Here is a 20,425-nt window from a genome sequence, read left to right as displayed (position 1 = left end):
AATTTTTTATTTGATTTTATTATTTAAAATTTTTTATGTAAATTTTCAAAATTTTTCTCTTTTTTACATTAATTTTTAGTTTATTTTTTTTGATAAATTACTCATCATAACAGATTATCGAGTTACCTCAAAATTAATTTAGGAAAATATTTCTAAAGTTGAGATTAGTTGATCAATATGTAAGATTTTTGTAGAAAAGTTTAGATTATTATAGGTAATTTTTAAAAAAAAAAAAAAAACCTATTGCCTAGAATACATATGCATGTTCTTTTTTCACATTCAAGCAAACATTAAACCCGTTAAACCCTTTCCGTGTTCTTCTTCGTCTGCTGACTGCTGTTCTAACCCTCCATTAAACCCTCCCCACAACTAACTTCAAACCATATATATTATTTGGTATCGCAAACCCTAAGTTTACGTAAACAGGAAAACGACTATAATCTTCAAATTCAAAACTAAGTTGACATGGGTCGTTCGAAGGCATCTTCAAAGAAACCCCAGCCTCGTGGTGTCGATTTCAAGGTACTTTTTTGTTTTTTCAATTTTCAATTTCTCTTGTCTTGTTTGATGGATTTCTATGAATTTACCCTTTTTTTTTGTTCCCAGAAATTCAAAAAGAAGTTGGGCAGGAAGTTACCCCCGCCAACCAATGCGACTAACACTGAAATTAAATCTAAAGGTAATTACACTTATGCCTTCTTTTTCCTTAATTTTTTAATTTCTGGTTTTTTTTTTCAAGTAATCAGGTTTAAATTTGAAAGAAACAAAATTTTGTTTTAAATTCAGTTGCTCCATGGATAACTAATACATTTACATGTCTTGAATTGCTTTAATTTTTACTTATTTTGTTGGGTGATTAAATGTTTCTTATTGTAATTAAATGGTGTGTTTCTAAATAGGACTTAATTAGCTGAATACGTAGATGGAATTATCAATAATTATTGAATGGAATGATATTTGTTTTGGGATTTTACTTTGCAAACCTTTCTCATTGCCGGGATGTTTGTTGTACCCTGTTGAGCTACTGTTTGTTGTAATTGATGAATGGTTCATGATGACGTTGAGTGTATGGGCAGCTATAATTCTTCCGGAACAGAGTGTGGCGTTGGATAAGGAGGGTTTAGCTGTGAGTAAAAAAGGACTGACATTGAAGGAACTGTTACAGCAAACATCTCATCACAATGTCAAAGTTCGTAGAGGTCTGCTTTATATCCTTTATTTTCTATGGTTGTCTTCAGTATTTTGATTAACCATGATTGAAAAAAATATTTTGACTGTCTTGATTTAACTTTTGGTCTAGTAGATGAGCAGATATATGTGTTAAATGAATATAAATCTGGTAACTTCTTCTAAATGATTCCATTAATTATTAAAAGCATACTAATCACTTTGATTTAATGCTGCTCGAGTTTCCGCATGAGTTTTCTTCTTTTTTAAATGGCCTGCCCTTTTTGTTCATAGTAAACAGAATATTTTTCTCATGTAATAAAAAATAGTTTTTACTTTTATGTATTTGCAGATGCATTGCTAGGTATTAGGGGATTGTTGCTTGAATTTCCAACCGAGTTAAAGTTGCATAAGAATGCCATTATCGAGAAATTGCGTGAACGTATCAGTGATGATGACAAAGTTGTTCGTGAAACACTTTATCAACTATTTAAGACCGTTATTTTTCCAGGATGCAAGGAGGTAAATTTTTTTCTTGCTATATGCCGATCTTTCAGCTTTTCTGGTTAGGAGCTCTTGTATTTAAGTTAACGCTTTTTCCTTATTATGTGCTAAAACTATGATTGAATTTGATAGTATATTTTTAATATTAATTTTGAATTTTTAGATTTTTTTTCTATGTGGTATTTTGTATATTTTATGGAGTTTTATTACAAGTTACAATTGTCTCATATTTATCAGTTGAAACATTTTGAGCTTGGCACTTGACATACTCTATTCCAATCATACTTTAATGCCAACATATAAAAAGAAAATGCTCAATCCGAGGCCAAGTATATTTTCCAGATATCAACATTTTTATTATTTTACTAGTTGGTGGTTAACATTTAAATTATTGCATGCAAACACTGAAGTCAAAATGTTTTAACTAAAATTATAGAGGAAATATTACTTGTTTGAAGTGATTTGGAAGGGTCATTCAATAATTCAAGTGTCAATGCCAATACGTTAGTTGGTTATTTTACTCATTGCAATATTTGGAATGCACAGGAGGTTGTGGTTGTGGAAGTTTGCTATAGGTTTTCTTTTTTATTTTTTTTGATGGATTATGTTTGGCAATCAATTGGCAGTGCTTATTTGTCAGCGTGCTCTCATCAGTATGTTTCTTCTTTTTCTTTTGTAGGACATTCAAGGGGCTCCAATATCTCTTTTGATGGCCTATATATTTAGGGCAATGACACATTTATCAAATGATGTTCGCTTTATGGCATTTAAATTCCTTGATCTCATGGTTCAGATTCATCCTCCTGCTTTTTTCATGTACACAGACAAGGTATCATCTGATTTCTTTTACTGTTCTCTAATGGTTGCATGCCATTGAAATATGGCAAGTTGCTATACAAAGAGGTGAGTTGTTTCCTTTTAGAAGTTTGGGAGATTGTAATACTTCAGAAGTTTATGGGTGCTCTTGTCCTATATGTAATAGATTGAACTTGTTTTTCTTACAAGAATTGCAAGACAAAGCAATAACTTTTTGAGAAAACGAGGATAGTAGATAGCAGAGTTCAAGTCTCTTATTTCTTCCCTAATAACTGTGTTTCTCCTTTGCTCTCAAAGCCTTTGTCTCATCTCCTCAGTTCTCCATAAATTGCAACTAGCTCATTCTCTTATTCTATCTTTTGTTTTTGCTTTGTTTGTTTTCTATTTTTGGGCATTTTGGTTGATGAGAAATGATTAGGTTCTTCTCAAAAAGGAGTCCGTATTGCGGAACAATTATGTGTTTGGTAGTCCACTGGCCACTGCTCTCATGTTCTGGGTTCCTAAGCATTGCTGGGACAATGTTCTTATATCTTTTAATTGGATGGAGTTCACCACGAAGATTTGTCTTTCCATAGTGACATAACCTCCAATGTGTATGGATGTAAGAGTTTCATATAAAACACGCTATGATCAATATTGTTTCTAAATGAAGGGCACAGAAAACTAATTATTTTTTGTAAATGATAAATGTTCTTTGTCCCCATTACATGTTCATATATGGAAGATGATAGAAGTATTCATTTTATTTTTATCAGCCTACTGCATTGTAACCTCCGCTCTCTTCTATATGCACTTCCCCATTCCCTTTTAATCTTTATATAGGTGCTATCCCCTCTCTTCTATTAGATGCCCCTCTATATTTTAGTACTTCAATTATATTGTCTGGTTTACCGATTTTTTGAATTCAATTACTCGTAGATTAGTTTATTGAATATGGAAGATCTCTATTGTGTTATATGACTTTCTTAAGAAATGAATTGCATTTGATAATTTTGGGGTATACTTTGTGTTTGATGGGTATGTTGCATGGTGTTAGGTTTACGAGAAGAATGATATTACTTCATTCTTCTTATAAGAGTTTCTAGAGAGGGACTGATGGAGTTATTTTTTTTTAACATGTGTTGGAGTGGTGATGACCATGGGAAGGTTATAGGTTGGTGGTATCGACTTTGGTAGAGTTTGTGAGGTTGGAGAAGGGAAGTAGTGTAGCAGTGTAGGTGATGGAGGTGTTAGGTTGGTGGTTGGATCATGGATGGTCTAGTAAGATGCTGAGGGTGAGATTTTTGGGTGGCATGGAATCCACCTAAAAGACAACGAATTTCTAGATGGTGTTGGGAAACGGAAAAGATTTTTTTGTTATAGATTTATTTATAGGAATTGTGTGATGTGTTTAAAAAATCCCAAACAAACACACAAAAGGAAATGATAACATATTTCTATTTTTCCAATCTCCTAGTTAAGTATGACATGACAACTTTGAATATTCTGCTGGGCTGCCTATATTCATGATTGATTGTTGCCCCCTTTTTTTAATATGGTTCTCTTAGTGAAATTAACCTAGTGAATGTGATATTAAAGCTCTCCCATGTTTAGGTTCCAAAGCTTTTTTTCCTCTTTGAAGCTACTGTCTTCAGTTATGGGTACCTGAATAAATATTTGAAATGGTTGATGTGCTATTTTGACTGGGATGCTAGATTCTTGGCACTAAGTGTAGGCATGTGTGCGCAACTACAAGTGCACAACTTTAAAAATCAAATTTCGTGGATGCATTCTTGTAGCCATAATGACTTAGTGTGCCTTTTCAAAGGCCTTTTGAAGCACTTTAGCAATTCTTTCTTGGGCTTCAGTGGCTAGTTATACCTTTAGTGCACCTTTTTCAATACACTTTCTTGAGGTGTTTTTGATTTCGTAGATAAATTGCTTCATTATACCTAGAAGGCATGATCCTTTTTGTCTTTCAAATACTATGAGACCTCTCTTTGTATATGGGTGACTCCTTGTCACCTTTTAAATTTGTCTTGAGATTGTTTTGGATTGAGAACTGAATAAAGTTACCATGAGTACCAAGTTCCAACTCACAATATTCATGTTTTTATTGTGTGCCATGCGATGTTATGTATACAGCCTTATACATGCAGTTTTTGGTTTTTTTAGTGTTTGATTGGATTTATGATGAAAATGTCACACCTAGTGGCAATATGGCATTGTGAAACTTTTAAGCGTATGGTTGTCGTTGGTGATTAATTTTTACGAGGTTTGAGTTCAATAGTTGTTTTAGGAACAATACACCTTTGTTCCTTTCCTTTCTTCCCTTTCTTTCTACCCCTATGTTTCACCGTGGTGTGATCTTTAATCAATTTGATTTCTTCTCTTTTGTTTCATTCCAGGTGTTAGATAGTTATATGGATTTACTACAGAAGAACCAATTCAATTTAGAGGATAAAAGCAAGCTTAGGTTTGCTCTTTCTGCACTTGTTCGTTGCTTATCATTGTTGCCATCTAATGAAAGAGAAGTTCGGTCTTCTGGACAGGTGATTTTCTTTATGGTGTTAATATACAATATTTTCAATTTTTTATTTTGATTTTTTTATTTTCAAGAGTCAGTTTTTTTTTTGTTGTCAATTTGAGTTGATAAATCTTCATGAGACTGCTCACGAAGGATTTTTAGTTTTGAAGAGCATGCCCGAGTGAGGAGCTTTCAACAAAAATGCTTCTGATTTTATGGGCATAATGCTCTACGATAAGTAGTGAGAGATAGGCCTTAGTACCTTCCTACAAGGTGCTTAAGGCACAAGACAAATTAGGGATCTTTAGTCTAGCAATGAGTGAGAGGTGATCAATGTTTAAGTTAAGAGTTTCTTTCTTCTAATTAAATCTTCCGTTTCCTTGAAATTTAAATAAAAGTGATACCTTAAAAAATAATAGTTTACGTCATGCTGGTTCATTTTAAATCGTAAATCAAAAAGCCTGGAATTGGTAAACCTCTAATCACAATATAGTGCAAATTTGATAATAGTGGTTGATAATGGCTGTTGATGAGTCTTTTCCAGTGGGTTAAGTTTTTATGGCAATGACTTCTGCAAATAATGGCAAAGCAAAATTTCTTTGATTGAAAAACCTGAGTTTGAACATAAATCGCTAGGTTATTGTGTTTGTTATAGTAAGAGAAGAAGATGAATATTTTATTAATCATTATAGTCTCAGCCTCTAATATTTGCTATTTTCTGTTACAAATCTATGAAGATCAATGATCTTTGCAAGAATGTTGTTTATGAACCTAAAATGCATGAGTTAGAAAATCTTACTAAGTTGATGTCCTCTTTACTAATTTTGCTTATTTTAGGATAAGGTTTATCTAGAGTATTGTGTTGGTTTGAGTTTCACGCCCTACAAAAATCTGTGTAACTCTTGGTTAAAGGGTTCATCTATTGCTACCAATTCGAGGTTTTTTGATTTACGATTCAAAATGAACCAGGATGATGTTGACTATTATTCTAAGATAAGGAACTACGATCAGTCTCTTTGTGAGCCCATGCCACTAAATTGATAGCAACAGATGAATCCTTTAACTAAAACCATGTATTCAATTAGTTAGTCTAATGATAAGAGCAACTAAATGAAAGAACAACCTCTAAAATAACATACCTGATTGTGTAACTCAGTTCCTATTAATCTTTGCTGACCCACCCATTATACAAAAGTTGGAATTTAAGGTGAGAAGCTGTGTGAATTTTCAAGCATTACATTGTGTAGCTCACTTTCCTTTAATTGCTCTGTTGTACATTAGTTCTCACAAATACTATGACACAAACGTGAAGAGGTTAAAGTTCATGTGTGATTATCAATCCTTATATAACACGGAAGTTCTTGGGGTATTTTTGTAATGATTAATATTTGTATGGTCTTAATAAAAAGAGAAATTATGATGGAGAATGATATCTAAGATGACTCCATAAAGCTGAATAGAATTGGTGAGTAATGCCAAAAACAAAATGGTAGAACTAATTTCAAATAAATGGAAAAGGATTGTGTTTGAACTAATAGGGGATAAAATGGACATCTTAAGGACCGCTTGTGATTAATGGTGTCATTGAAAGTTTATTTGTACATCGTATTTAACGTACTTATATCTTGGTATATAAAAGTCGAATCACCTTGATAAACGAAATCAAATTAATCCTCTATAATTTCAAATTTTAGTTCAATTATCCTTTCTAAAAGCTACCCGAAACGCTAACTTTTGCCTACAACTCAATTTATTGAACTCTAAAAATTTAGTTATTCAAGAATTGGATTTTTGTAACCTTTTTCTTTCCTAAAAGATTATTGTTGGCCCAACTTATCACATGTTATATATGCTTTATTAACATAGGTGCTTGTATTTTCTAAACCTTATGTTAGAGCCTACCAAGACCTAATATTATACGTTTATCGTCTTTGTTTGTTGACCTTGTGCACCACAATTGAAGTTTTGACAACCTTTCCTACTTTTTATCTTGTAGCAATTCTTTTGTTAGATTTATAAAAGTGTATAAGCTTGATTGTAGGAAATCTGAGAATTGAAATTTGAAAGCCATCGCTTTTAGTTTCAACTTATAAGAATCGATATCTTAATATATATGTGATGGACATTCCTTTTTCTTGTTTTGATGTTTCAAATGTGGCTTATGTGTGTAAGTCTCAATGCACCTTTAAAAGTGTCATGTGTAAGCATAATTTAGTGCGATGTTCAATACGATGTCAAAGAGTTGTAGCTATGTGGATTAATGCAGGCCAAGCAAATTGGTGAATACTTTGTTCATTTGAATTTACCTTTTGGTAGAGACTAGAGAGAAACAAAATAATTTAAGGCATAGTCTTATTCCGCCTGATATGCAATTGGCAATCCAAAATCTCCTAGAGCACGCAACACGCAACACACAACACACATGTTATCATGGAATAAAACCTTGATCGTGGATGCGTTTGCAGAGAAAATTACTATAACCGAGTAATAACACAAATCGATGTCGATGCAATGTGAATGTTTGGAAAAGAATCATATAAGGGGTGTTTTGAACTTATAATTGCTTTATTGTTGTTGAGCTACTATTATTATGCAATTATATGCTCATAGCTATTATAATTGTACTTTATGAGGTACTTTTAGTGGATAACTCATTAACTTATTAGTTAGTTATTTTGTTTAACAACTAAAATTATGAGTAACTATAAGTTTAATGATGTATAATAATTTAAGTTGAAGGGTGTTAATCAAATTTTTACGGCTAGATAAATAACGTTGTAAAGGTGATATATTGTAAAGGTATGATCGTGACACGTTATGCAACTTTCAACACAACGTTTTGGTCGTGAAAATTCATGCACACTATATAATACTCCCTCCGTTTCTTTTCAAACGTCCCATTTAGTTTTTGAACACTATTCATCATTCACACTTAATTTGTATTTAATTCTTAATCTATAAGTTAAAACATACAAATGAGATCTTGTTTGATTTGTTCCAACATAGGTTTATATAATTAAATAATTCACAATTAGAGATATTAAGCGTAATATTAGTGAGTTGGCAAATGTGCCCAAACCAAATAGGCCATTTGAAAAGAAACGGAGGGAGTAGGATTTAACGTCGCTACAACACTCAAACTGGTTACATAACGGGTGGTACACAACTTAACGAGGGAGTTTTTATTCCAAGGGTAGTTTTTGTATTGGATTTCCCATTCTTATCTTTGTGGAAAATGGATCATAGTCGATAATTGAATGTGTCTATTATAGGGGTTATTCATGGAACGTTTAGGGAAGGTAATGTTAAATTATTAGAAGAAAAGGTTTTTTTTTTGAGGGGAAACCATGCGAGAACATGCCTCACTTCAATAGATGCATAGAAAAAAATTGCGAATGTCGTTGTGATTGCAGTCTCTTGGTGTTATTACTCATTTTGAGGACATCACAATATGGAACGTTAACTTGAAACAAATCCATTTTATCATATTCTCCGTTTCTTTTTAAATGTCCCATTTGCTTTTGGATTACTATTCATTAATCATTCTTAATTTGTATTTTATTCTTAATCAATGCATTAAAATAGTCAATGAGATCTTGTTTGATTCGTCTCAACGCAAGGTTTATTAATATCTAGTTTTTAAAATTTTTAATTATACACAAGTATTGCTATTAAGTATTGAATTAGTGCATGGGCAAACGTACATATAGCAAATGAGACATTTGAAATGAAACAGAGGGAGTTGTAATTTAAGTTTTCTAAAAATATATCTAAATTAAAGCTTATAGTATACCTTCTAGAATCTAAAATACTTTTAACATTAAAATTATAATAGCTAATATGTTAGGATAACCGTTTATAATTGTTATTACTTTATGATTGTTACGTAATGGGGTTTCACGGTTCGATAGTGATGGGTCCTCTAGCGTTAGGTGCAAGGGACCTTGGTGTCATTATTTCCATAGTGTAGATCAGTATAATGGCAAGATGGAATCGACATCATAGGAGGAAACATTGTTTTAGAATCTTGATTGGAATTGGTGACTTCAATTAAGAAGAAAATTAACTTCACCGATTAAAACAATCAAGGTAAGGCTAGGACATTCAAACAACATGAAATAGAATGAAGCTAGTTCTAATGCATCACCTCAACTTCTTGGTATTGTCAACTAAGACCAGTAAAAGACTAGTAAAATCAAATAAGAGCATGGTCTTCTTGGCTTTGAACTCAACTAATCCTCAAGTCTCATGATAAAATTGAGCTCAAGAATAAACAACAAGATGAAAATGCAAAGCTAATAAAAACATCATTAGATACACACCTTCTAAGGTTAGCAAGTGATTGGCTTCTCAATCATCAACATGAGAATGATAACCAAGCATTTCATCAATCAAAATCACATAATCACTTGCGCACCTTCTTGGGTTAGCTCATGAACTTAACAAAAGAGAGAAAATATAGAATAAGCATAATGAGATACTAAGTGATTGAATATAAACACTTTAAAGCTCTAAACAACCAAGAAGAACTAGCATGCAAGTATTAAAGCAAGTTCGTAAGCTGTAACAATGAATTTTAAACATAGATAACAACAATCTAGCAACTAGAAGCAAGGATCTTGCAAGAAAAGTAACATGCAAAAGCAACACAAGAATTGGAATTTTTTTTTGAAAATTCATTATAATAAGAGAAAATATACAAAAATTCTTACTTCCTTGAAGGAGTAAGTGAAGATGATTACAATAATGAGAAAAGAGAATTGTTTCTTGAATTCGTCTTCAAAGCAGCAAAAAGAGTACTAAGCATCATAAATGAACTTCCAAGTTTGACAGACATTAATGAACTTAGCTAAAACGAAACTAAGGCATTGTCCAAGTGCTCTCTCTATCGTGGAGAGGCCTATATATACAAGGGTATACATAAGGGTAAAGAAGTAAAACAATGCAAATTAAAAACTTTTCCTGCTCATGAATTGCTCGACTGAGAACCTATAGTGCTTGAACGAGCATTGGGTTCCGGTAGCTTCTGCCTGATTTTCTTCAGTTCCAACACTTAGGCAATTTTCTAGCTTGAAGTTCTCAAACAAGCACCTATAGTGTCATGAACGAGTACTATACTCCATGGCACTAGGAAGATCTTGGAAGGTAGACTTGGGTTCTGCACTCCACAAAACGATGTACTGAGCTACTTACGCCATTGAGGCATGCCAAGGAGGTGAGGAATCTCAGAGTTGGGGAGGGGAAAGAGAGGTAAGCAAAGAAAAAGGGGGAAATGCAGCAAAATGCACTTAAAATGAACTAAAGTATGTAAGAATGCAACCTTAAGCTTACCAAGCTATGAAATGAGCTACTAATGACAATGTAAGGGTAGAAATGCAAGTAAAAACACTTGAAAGCGGACTCAATGACTACCCAATGAGTGACATCAAACTCACTCATCATAAGGCTTGAAATTCGTCATAAAGTCGTCGTTAACTAAACGGCCTCCTTGTAATCAAATTTCTTTCTCTTTTCACTCTCGTTTATTTGTAGAACTTCCCCTTTCCAATTTCCGTGCTTTGTGTTTCTTATTGTCTTGGAAGCTGATTATCTACTTTAAAGAATAAAATACTTTTGTATTTGTTAATATGATGTCTCCCTAAGTGTTTTGCCTTAAGACTTTTCAACTTCCGATTCAACTCTCATCCCATGAATGTATGTAGTTAACCATCTTCATCTATATATTCTGATCAGGCTCCTGTCAATATACAAGTACTCCATGCTTTTGAGAGAGATGCACTGAAAGATTCTACTGGTATGTCGAGCATTTGAGAACTATACTTTGCATGTCTCTCATTTGTTTTGATTTATGCGTGGTTAATGTAATATCGATTACTATATTTTTTTTCTTTTTTGCTTCCATGTACCATGTTTTTTGTTTTTCTGCTTGATAACTTTTTGTGTGCTTCCTTTGATACTTAGTATCTTTCAAATTTTTTTTCTCTATGTATGAAACATTTGGATGCTTTTGGTTTTCTCAACTTTCTAGATGAGTTAACAGATGTTTATCTCTAATCATGGTGCAATGACGCAGTTGAGCTGGAATGTAATGGCCAAATTATGCTGTCTATTTGCACTTGATGGATCTACACTACCTTTGCACTTTTGTTATACATGTAACAGTAAGAAACTGTTGTGTCTGGAAATGTTAGCCACTTAAATTGGCCATGTGACATTTTTAAAATTCAGGTGCAAGTAGTGTGTATATGTTCAATTTTGTTAAGGGTTTTTATTACTGTCAATTGTGAATATCCATATGGTTGTCTTTTGAAGTTGTATTGTTGTATCTTATTGCATTTTTAGATTAGTAATATTCAAAAGCACAGCATGTATTAGTATACAACTCGTGTGATCTTCTTTTGCTTTTTTCAGCATCCATAGTCTGGATGCTATCCCTTTACATCCTTTAGGATTGATATGTTTTGGTAAAATTCATATTGGGTTCTGTGTATCACTGTATTAAACCTTTTTATTTGGGCATTAACGTAATGAATGTTTTGTGGGTTTTAATATCGATGAGAATTTTTATGAGAAGAGCTTAAAAGGAAACAGTTAAGAATAAGATTAAAAGAAAAATTAGGTTTTATACCCTGTAACCTGGTTGGCTTATGCTTGAATGCTTAACTTCTAGTTGGAAGTTGAGCATGAGTCCAGCCTTGTTGGTAATATGGGTTTCCACAATTCCTTCTCAGTACTTTGTGGATTTGTAAGAGTTCAATCTTGTTACAGTTGTTCAAGTCATGTTCTTGCAGGAGATGTATTGATTATTGGCAAACTGAAGAATCTTGTGCCAGTTTTAGTCAACTGCTTTTATGGATTAATGCCAGTGATCCATCCTCAGCTGCAACTTGACTCACATTCTTTTGTATGTATGCTCTCTATACTTCAGAGCTTAGATCAAGTTGTTCAATACGTGTATGAAGTCAGAAAGTATCAACTGGATCTACGTTCTTCAATGTCCTTTTTTGTAAGCACAGAGATCCCTATACAGGATGAGAAGGTCCCTTCTTCTTTGTTGGATAGGTTGTTTGCTGCTTTTCCCATGCAACAAGCACGCTCTCTTTCTAAGGAGGTATGCAAGTTCTTTTCAGTAATTTTTCAATTGTGTTATTTTGTGCTAATGACATATTTTCTTATGAAGTATGTATAATACCACAGTTCTCTTTCTCAAAGGTGTTCTGTTATAACTCACTTGTGATTTTTTTATGTTCATGACACATATTTGCTAGGCAGGTGTGGATATTACCACACATTTATCTTTCTTAAAGGTGTCCTTTTATTAATCACTTGTTTTAGACTGCCTTACTTAAAGAAAATTGAGATTGCATTAAAAGTATCTTGATTTAGCTGCCATGCTCACTATTTCATTTTAAGAGTTGTCACTTGTCAGATTTCTGTGGTGTGAGAAACAAGCTGTAGTTTGTGGTATATATTTTGCTTTAGGAGTAGTTAAATTATTGAATGCTTTTATTGTTTTATGTTCTTAATTTTTATTGTTTCCTTTTTTATTCATTCTATATTTGGGGCTATTAAATGCTGCTGCTTGCTATTCTTATGCTTCCATGCCTGCTATAATGCTTTTGCAGCCAAAATAAAATGTTCAGGGATTGGCTTCCACTTGCTTAGGCTTAATGTATCTGTAAAGCTGTGTTGAATGCTTATATGACCATAATAAATAATGTGAGATGTTACAAACCTTTTGAAACAAAATTTGGTAGTTAAAAAATTACAGGAAGTGTATTTAGAAATGGATCAAATAACAAGGATGGTCTTCTCTCTTTTCTGTTTTGATGTGTGAATTAGTTTCTAGAAGTTGTCATTTGGGGGATTTTATTTGAAATCAAAAAGCCCTTTTGAAGAACCCAACACAAAGCATCGATTTGAACGAGCAACAATGGATATTTGATGTCTTTAAGAGGCCCGAACCATGCCAAATCTGCAAGATTATGCTTCACATTATCAGAAATGTTGGCCTTTTCAAAAGAAAGGAATAGGCTTATTTCTGGCATTTTCTTGAAAGTTTGAAAAAAAAAATTAAAATAACAAAAATCATTTTCCAAGGACTTAGCTCCCAAGCCCTTGGCATTGATGATGCGGAGCTGCATCATTAATCTAGGCTATTACTGATATTTTCTTCAATTATTTCTTGTCTGGAGTGCTTTTGCTTTGGCTACAAGTGATGGTTTGAAACTTGGCTTACTTGCCAAATTAATGAGTTTCTCAAGCCTCAAATCTCTTACTAAACAATGGGTTAGCTAAGAAATGTCATGAGCATTTCAGTATATGTAATATATATTATATTTCTGTGAGCTTTTTTACTTGCATTAAATATTTTGCTTTGTTCCCCCCTCTTTCCTACTTGTGCGTAGTGTTGTTTAAGAACTTACGTGAAGAATGGGCTCAATGGAAGTTTTAATTACTTTTCTGCTTGTTATCACTCCCAAGTCCCAACAAGTGGGATTAGTGCCTTACGTGTTTAACCTCACCAGGTGGGCCTGCTTTTCTACTTGCATGATGCATTACATGTTACTCTCTCTCTCTCTCTCTCTCTCCATTGCAATCCTTCCGGATTATATTTTTGTGGATAAAGATTCACATAGGTCAGCTTCCTTGAGGATTCAAACTGCTAATTGATTGCATGTTTGATTATGCAAGTAGCAGGATTCACTTGAGTCCTTTCTGATTATATTTTCTGTGCGAAAATTCACATAAGTCAGCTTCTTTATTTGAACTGCTAATTGGTTGCTTGTTTGATTATGCAAGTAGCAGGATTTATACATGGTGGTGTTTGTTCCAATTGTCTTTTTTTTTGGTTGACAGAATGATCACTATGATCGCAGATATATGATATTGAATTCGGTAATGTCCCGCATATTCTTCACTGTGAATCAATACATCTGCCCGCTACCTAGTCTGCGTGATAGATTCTTGACCTTCGTAATAAATCAGCTCTATGAGGTATGTTTCTCTTTGAATTCAAGGCTTAATGTAGTGTAGCTGAGATCGTCCAATTTTTAAATAATCTGTTGGTGTGTGAGCATACCAGTTGTTATTCTAAATCTGGAAGCCAAGACTAGTGTCTCGTGCTGTATTGAGATAGAGTATAAGGGATCATAAGATGCTAGCATTTCATGTTTCTTGTTCAAAAGATTATTTTATTGCAAATACTTTGACATTTGGCTTGTCCCCCCAAAAAAAGGGAAAAGAGACAAAAAGGGGACTAGCTCATCCCAGAATTGAATCATTGTGGTTTTCTTTATTTGTTCTTGCATCCTTTATCTTAATATGAAGTGGTCGCAGTTAGGCCCTAATAATTCAATCCTCCAACTTCCGTTCTTTTGGTTGAATTGTTAAGAATTTAACCTAAATATACTTCAAACCTAAATTAACCTTAGTTTCAAACTTTTGTTTTTTTTACCAAGTTAATAATGTTTTTTAATCTTAAGTTCATTTAGTTCAGTTTAATCAAAAGTCCTCTTTCTTATAGACAATTTATGCAATTTATCATTTTTGGGATCAAACTCTCTACCCTAGAAACTAATCTACACCTAATCATGAAAATAGACTTAAAAACTGCAAATAAATCCCTACACATGATTGTAGACATTAATTAAATTAAAAGAATGAAAATAAAAGACAATCAAGGATAATAATATCATGAAGAACACTGAACGTGAACTTTGCAACTTTATTGAATTTAATCTAATAAGTAATAACAAAACAAGAAACTGAACTAATTGACGAAAAGCTAAGTAAATACTCCCTCCTTTCCCTAATGATGTTCCATTTTCCATTTTGGGTTGTTATATTTGTTGTTCTCCTAAATAATCTTTCTATTTATATTTAAAATTTTTGACATAATTAATCTTGTTCATCCTAATTTTAATACTTTATTAATTCTTATGGTCTCCGCATATCTTCTATTAATTTTATTTTTACATTTTTTTGTTGTTTCATACTAACTTTATTAAACATTGTTTTTGATAATTGTGGTTTACTTTATTAATTTTTTTAATGCTTATGGTCTTCACTGTTCTCTATTAACTACTCCCTCCGTTCTTTTTTGATCTTCCACTTTGGGTTTTTCACACATATTAAGGAAGATAGAATCTTTGGGTTGTAGTGGGTATTATTTTAATTAAATAGTAGTGTGAAGTAATGATTGTATTGAAAGTATGAGAGAGAAAATAATTATAATAAAAGAAAAGGGGTACAGTAAAAGAAAAGGGGAGGTTTTAAGGGGTAAAAGTGGGATAAAAACTTTCTAAAAATAGAAAGTATTCTAAAGTGGAAGAACTTTTGAAACTACCCGTTATAGTAATGTGGAAGATCAAAAAAGAACGGAGGGAGTATTAAATAAAGTAACATATTCACCATTTAATAGTTCCAATTTTTTGAATGAACATTCCTTATGGGAACATCATTAGAGAACGGAGAGAGTAGAAAACTTAAAGAGAATCTAAGAGTTTTTGATCTAACCTAATCCTCTCGAACTTAGTGAAAAAGAAACGTAAAATAACCTAGATTTAACCTTAAAATAAATAAATTTTTTTTTATTAAAAAGCCCAGTAAAATCGGCGTGCAAAACCGCCTCAGGAGAAAGTAGTTTGTTTTTAGTAAAATAATGTATTCACCATCTCCGCTTGAAATAGTTTGTTTTTAGTATTTTGTGATGACTTGTCGCTTTTTGGTAAGGCAAATTCGACGAGTCGACGCTTTTCACTAGCTTGACAATGAAGTTCCAATAACTAGAGACGAATCGCCGCTTTTTTGGTCAAGCAAAAGCGACAACTCATCGCTTTTGTATGACATGATCATTCTTGTGCGGGGGCCGGCAACGAGTCTTAGAAAAGTATTGAATTGCCACGACTTATAGCTTTTGCTGCTTGTAGACTTTTGGCCCTTATTTTCACCACTTGGTCGGGTCTTTTGCTATTTTTCCAAGCCTTCACCTTCTTATGACTCCATAAGACCTGTAAAATCTTCATTTCACCTCAAAAATACATAAAATATTACAAATATACTCATGGGGAAAAATACACAAATCTACATCAAAATTATGCAAATTAGTCTTATAAATCACCAAAAAAGTGTTCATCAACATGTGCAAATAGTTGCATTATTAAATGCTAGTCTATAAGAAAACTCCAGGTGAACAATGAAAAACAAGGCTAAATCATGATCTCTAGATATCCTAACACTACCTCTTATGTCTCCCTTCCTAGCTCCTCTTATTCCCAGTGTGACCCAGGGTTTCAATAACACTACTGCCCTCATACTTGGCTCACTAACACAATAACAACTAGGTACAAAACAAAAGTACCTCAAATTCCCTCTACTTCAACCTCCTTATATCTGCTTGAGATCATGAAAAAGAAAAACAAACAAAACTACACTTATCCCTCGAATGGTAATCTATCCAATTTCCTACCTTGTGACTCAAACTTAAGTCGACAGCTCCAATTGCAAAGGAGATGCAAAACTAAAGGTACTCTATCTTTATCTATCATTGCGCCTAGGAACTCATTTTTGGTTTTTTTTCGTAAGCCACTCATTAACTTTTCCAAATCTTACATGCTTACTCATTTATGCTGCTCGTTTACCTAGGTTGTCTTTTTGGGTTTTCAATCTAAATTGGGTTTTCTATTTTCATAAACATTTTTTAATCATTTCCTTTTTTAGCATAAAAGATACAAACTATCATAAATAATACTTCAAATGAATTACATGCTAAGTTCATACCAAGTGGATAAACATAGGGTATTCAGTAACGCTTAACAAATGATAGGGTCTTCAGGAACTCATATATCAGTTAAATGCAAACTTATCTAATAAAATTATCAATGTTGAACATCACCACAACCACAACATAATGTGGCCAATCAATTTTCCAAACTCGAATATGTAAAGGCTCAAATAATGGAGTTTCAAATCTTGCAACCTAAGAACTATTTTGGAAATAAAAAGGATGAAGATTTAAAAATGGTTAAAATTTTTAGCAGTGCCACCATATAGTTGATAGAAGGTGATTCCGAGAAATTTTAAGTGAAAGATAGCTATTATATAAGGGTGTAACAATTTAGTGGAGCTAGAAATTTAGAAGAAAAAGATGAAGAATAGAAAATCATACCTGTTAATGGTACACAACTCTCCTTTTGCCTAGATCGCACTTTTAGGTTTTCGGCTATCACTGATATATATATATATATATATATATATATATATATATATAGGGCTGCACATGGTCCGGTCTGGTCTGGTTTGACAGAAAAATCAGACCAGACCAGAAATTCCGGTATGGAAATTTTTCAGACCAGACCAGACCAGTCAAGAGACCAGACCGGACCAGACCAGACCGTTCTAGAACGGTCTGGTCTGGTCTGGTCTACGGTTTTTTTTTATTTTTGTATTTTTTTAATTGAGTGAGAATCCTACAGACGAACAGCGGGGAAACCCAAGTCAACTGTTGGTTCCACTGTCATATATTATCAGTTATTTTATGTGCTTCTTCCAAATGTCCTGGTCTGCTAAGAAGATCAACCAAGCAAGCATAATGAGCCTGCACAGGCTGCATATTACACTTGTTCTACATAACACCCTCCACTGGAATGATGCCTTCAGCCACAATTTGGTCAAAATTGAAATAGCTTCTTTCCTTTCCAATGAAACCCATATGCTGAAAGCATAGTAATCCAAGAAACAAAAGCATTATCTGCTATTTCACCCGAAACACAGTGAAATGAACAGATAAGTTGCACCATAGCGCAAGAACCGAACCCTTTTCCAACAAAATCAGAGTGGACAGATAAGCCAAAATCAATGGCAGTGACCTTACATAAGCCCCAAGCACAACAATGATTGTTGCCAAGTCCGACAGAACCCACTAATGAAATCGTAAATAACCGCCTCGTAATCGCATATAGAATTGCCTTGCGCTTACGGTACAACTCAACAAGAGAGCTAATCAAAAATCTCTTGAAATCAAATATCCTAGTACTCAAATTATAGTCATGTAAATCTTAGCAAAGCCAGTGATCATAACACCTCATTCAACATTCAGTATTCCAATCAAACCCTAAAACTGATAAATTCCAACAAATTCAAATCAAACAATTTAACATTACGAGATTCATTCAACATTCAACTGAAAATTAAGCAATTACACATGTTTTTTTAAGAAAAATAGAATGACTGAGTAAAACAGAAGTCAAAAAACATAAACACAACCAGATACTTGGCATTTTGACCAGTAAAACAGAAGGCTTTTCCCATGGTTTTCTTAACAATCGGTTAAAGAGCTTGAAAAAACCCTAAAAAATAAAAAAATCAACCAATATACTTACACTACGAGATTCTACACTTGATTCCGTGGTGACTGCTGAGATTGGAGAATGAAGATTGGAGGAGGAGCGTCGAAGCCTCGAAGAAGCACAAAAGCACTGTCGACTGTCGATGGGTTGAAGGCTTGAAGCTTGAAGAGTTGAAGCCTCGAAGGAGGCGAGGAATTAGAGAGGAGGCGAGGAATAAGAGAGGAGGCGAGGAATCAGAGTCTCAGAGAGAAGGCGAGGAAGAGAGGAGAATGTCACGATTTCTGAAATGGAGATGGAGGCAGCCAGCAGGAGTTCATGAGTAGTTGCCCTAATCCCCTAAAATTTGATTTTATTACGGTTTTCCGGTCCGGTTTGGTTTGAAAATTTTAAAACCGGGATCGGACCGTAAACCGTTTTAAAAAAAAAACCGGACCAGACCATTTAGACCGTAGACCAAACCAAATATTTAAATTACAGTTTGGTCCGGTTTGGTTTACGGTTTAGACCAAACCGTGTTCAGCCCTATATATATATATATATATATATATATATATATATATATATATATATATATATGTATGTATGTATATATATGTATGTATGTATATATATATATGTATGTATATATATATATGTATGTATATATATATATATATGTATATATATATATATATATATATATATATATATATATATATATATATATATATAGTAGCCTCAAGTTCCAGTGAAAATGTGTTACTTTTCACAGTACATGAGAACCTTGAGAACCAATCTTTCCGAAAAAAATGTATTACTTTTCACAGAAAAGGTGTTACTTTTGCACAAAAAAATTGTTACTTTTGTTTTTTAAAAAATTTGGTACATTTTAGTAAAAAAGTGTTACTTTCAGAAAAAAAAATTATAAATACAATGTAACACGTTTTTTTTCGAAAAGTAACACCTTTTTATGAGTTTTTTCGAAATTTTTTTCTTAAAGTAACACTTATTTGCCTAAAAGTATCATATTTTTTTCCAAAAAAAAGTATCACTTTTTTGCCTAAAAGTAACACCTTTTTAGCACAAAAGTAACACTTTCAAAATTGTGTTACTTTTGGACAAAAAAATGTTACTTTTGTTTTGAAAAAAAGTTGGTATTTTTTAGCAACAAAAGTTACTTTTAGAAAAACAAAAATATATTTTTCAAATAAACAAATATAATACAAAGTAACACACTTTTTTTCCGAAAAGTAACATGTTTTTTTATGTAAAAAGTAACACCTTTTTGTGAGTTTTTTTAGAATTTTTTCTTATACTAACACTTTTTAGCCTAAAAGTATCATCTTTTTTATTAAAAAAAAACACATTTTTGCCTAATAGTAACATCTTTTTAGTAAAAAAATAACACATTTTTGTCATGCAGATTGATTCTCACGGTTCTCATATAAGGATGGTTCTCACTAGAACTTTTTCATATATATATATATATGAAAAAGTTCAAGTGAGAATCATCCTTATATGAGAACCGTGAGAACCCATCTGTCTGACAAAAAGTGTTACTTTTTTACTAAAAATGTGTTACTTTTTTTTAAAAAATGATACTTTTCGCCAAAAAAGTTACTTTTAGAAAAAAATTCTGAACGAATTTACATAAAGGTGTTACTATTTACATAAAAAGATGTTACTTTTCAGAAAAAACGTGTACTTTATATTATTGTTTTTTTGAAAAACATTTTTTTGTTCTGAAAGTAACACTTTTTGCTAAGTACTAACTTTTTTTCTTAAAAAATGTAACATTTATTTGCCCAAAAGTAACACCTTATATATATATAGAGAGAGAGAGAAGTTCAAGTGAGAACCATTCTTATATGAGAACCGTGAGAACCAATCTTTTTGACAAAAAAGTGTTACTTTTTTACTAAAAAGGTGTTACTTTTAGGCAAAAAAATTTTTGCTTTTTTTTTTTTGAATAAAAAGATGACACTTATAGGCAAAAAAGTATTACTTTAAGAAAAAAACCTCACAATAAGATGTTACTTTTAACATAAAAAGGTGTTACTTTTTCGCAAAAAACGTGTTTGTATTTATATTTTTTTGTCTGAAA

General features: G+C 32.6%; 1 protein-coding gene across 2 annotated transcripts in view; it reads left to right on the top strand.

The window, feature by feature from the left end:
- The first annotated feature begins 273 nt into the window (after positions 1 to 273).
- The window catches only part of LOC130805595 (uncharacterized), a 30,649-nt gene continuing 10,497 nt past the window's right edge, over positions 274 to 20,425 (top strand). Inside the window, exons 1-10 of one of the 2 annotated variants that reach the window (XM_057670384.1) lie at positions 274 to 522; positions 607 to 679; positions 1,077 to 1,199; positions 1,520 to 1,689; positions 2,351 to 2,500; positions 4,875 to 5,018; positions 10,727 to 10,787; positions 11,785 to 11,897; positions 12,010 to 12,104; positions 13,873 to 13,990. In XM_057670384.1, the coding sequence (XP_057526367.1) occupies positions 466 to 522; positions 607 to 679; positions 1,077 to 1,199; positions 1,520 to 1,689; positions 2,351 to 2,500; positions 4,875 to 5,018; positions 10,727 to 10,787; positions 11,785 to 11,897; positions 12,010 to 12,104; positions 13,873 to 13,990 (1,104 nt within the window). In that variant the 5' untranslated portion in view covers positions 274 to 465. Of the gene's footprint in view, positions 523 to 606; positions 680 to 1,076; positions 1,200 to 1,519; positions 1,690 to 2,350; positions 2,501 to 4,874; positions 5,019 to 10,726; positions 10,788 to 11,784; positions 12,105 to 13,852; positions 13,991 to 20,425 lie in introns of both variants that reach the window. The other variant, XM_057670379.1, reaches the window with a different exon arrangement.

Source organism: Amaranthus tricolor, chromosome 1 (genome assembly GCF_026212465.1).
Source record: "Amaranthus tricolor cultivar Red isolate AtriRed21 chromosome 1, ASM2621246v1, whole genome shotgun sequence".
NCBI classification, from domain to species: Eukaryota; Viridiplantae; Streptophyta; class Magnoliopsida; order Caryophyllales; family Amaranthaceae; genus Amaranthus; species Amaranthus tricolor.
Note: the sequence above shows the minus strand (reverse complement) of the source record. Positions and strands in the feature narration are given on the sequence as shown.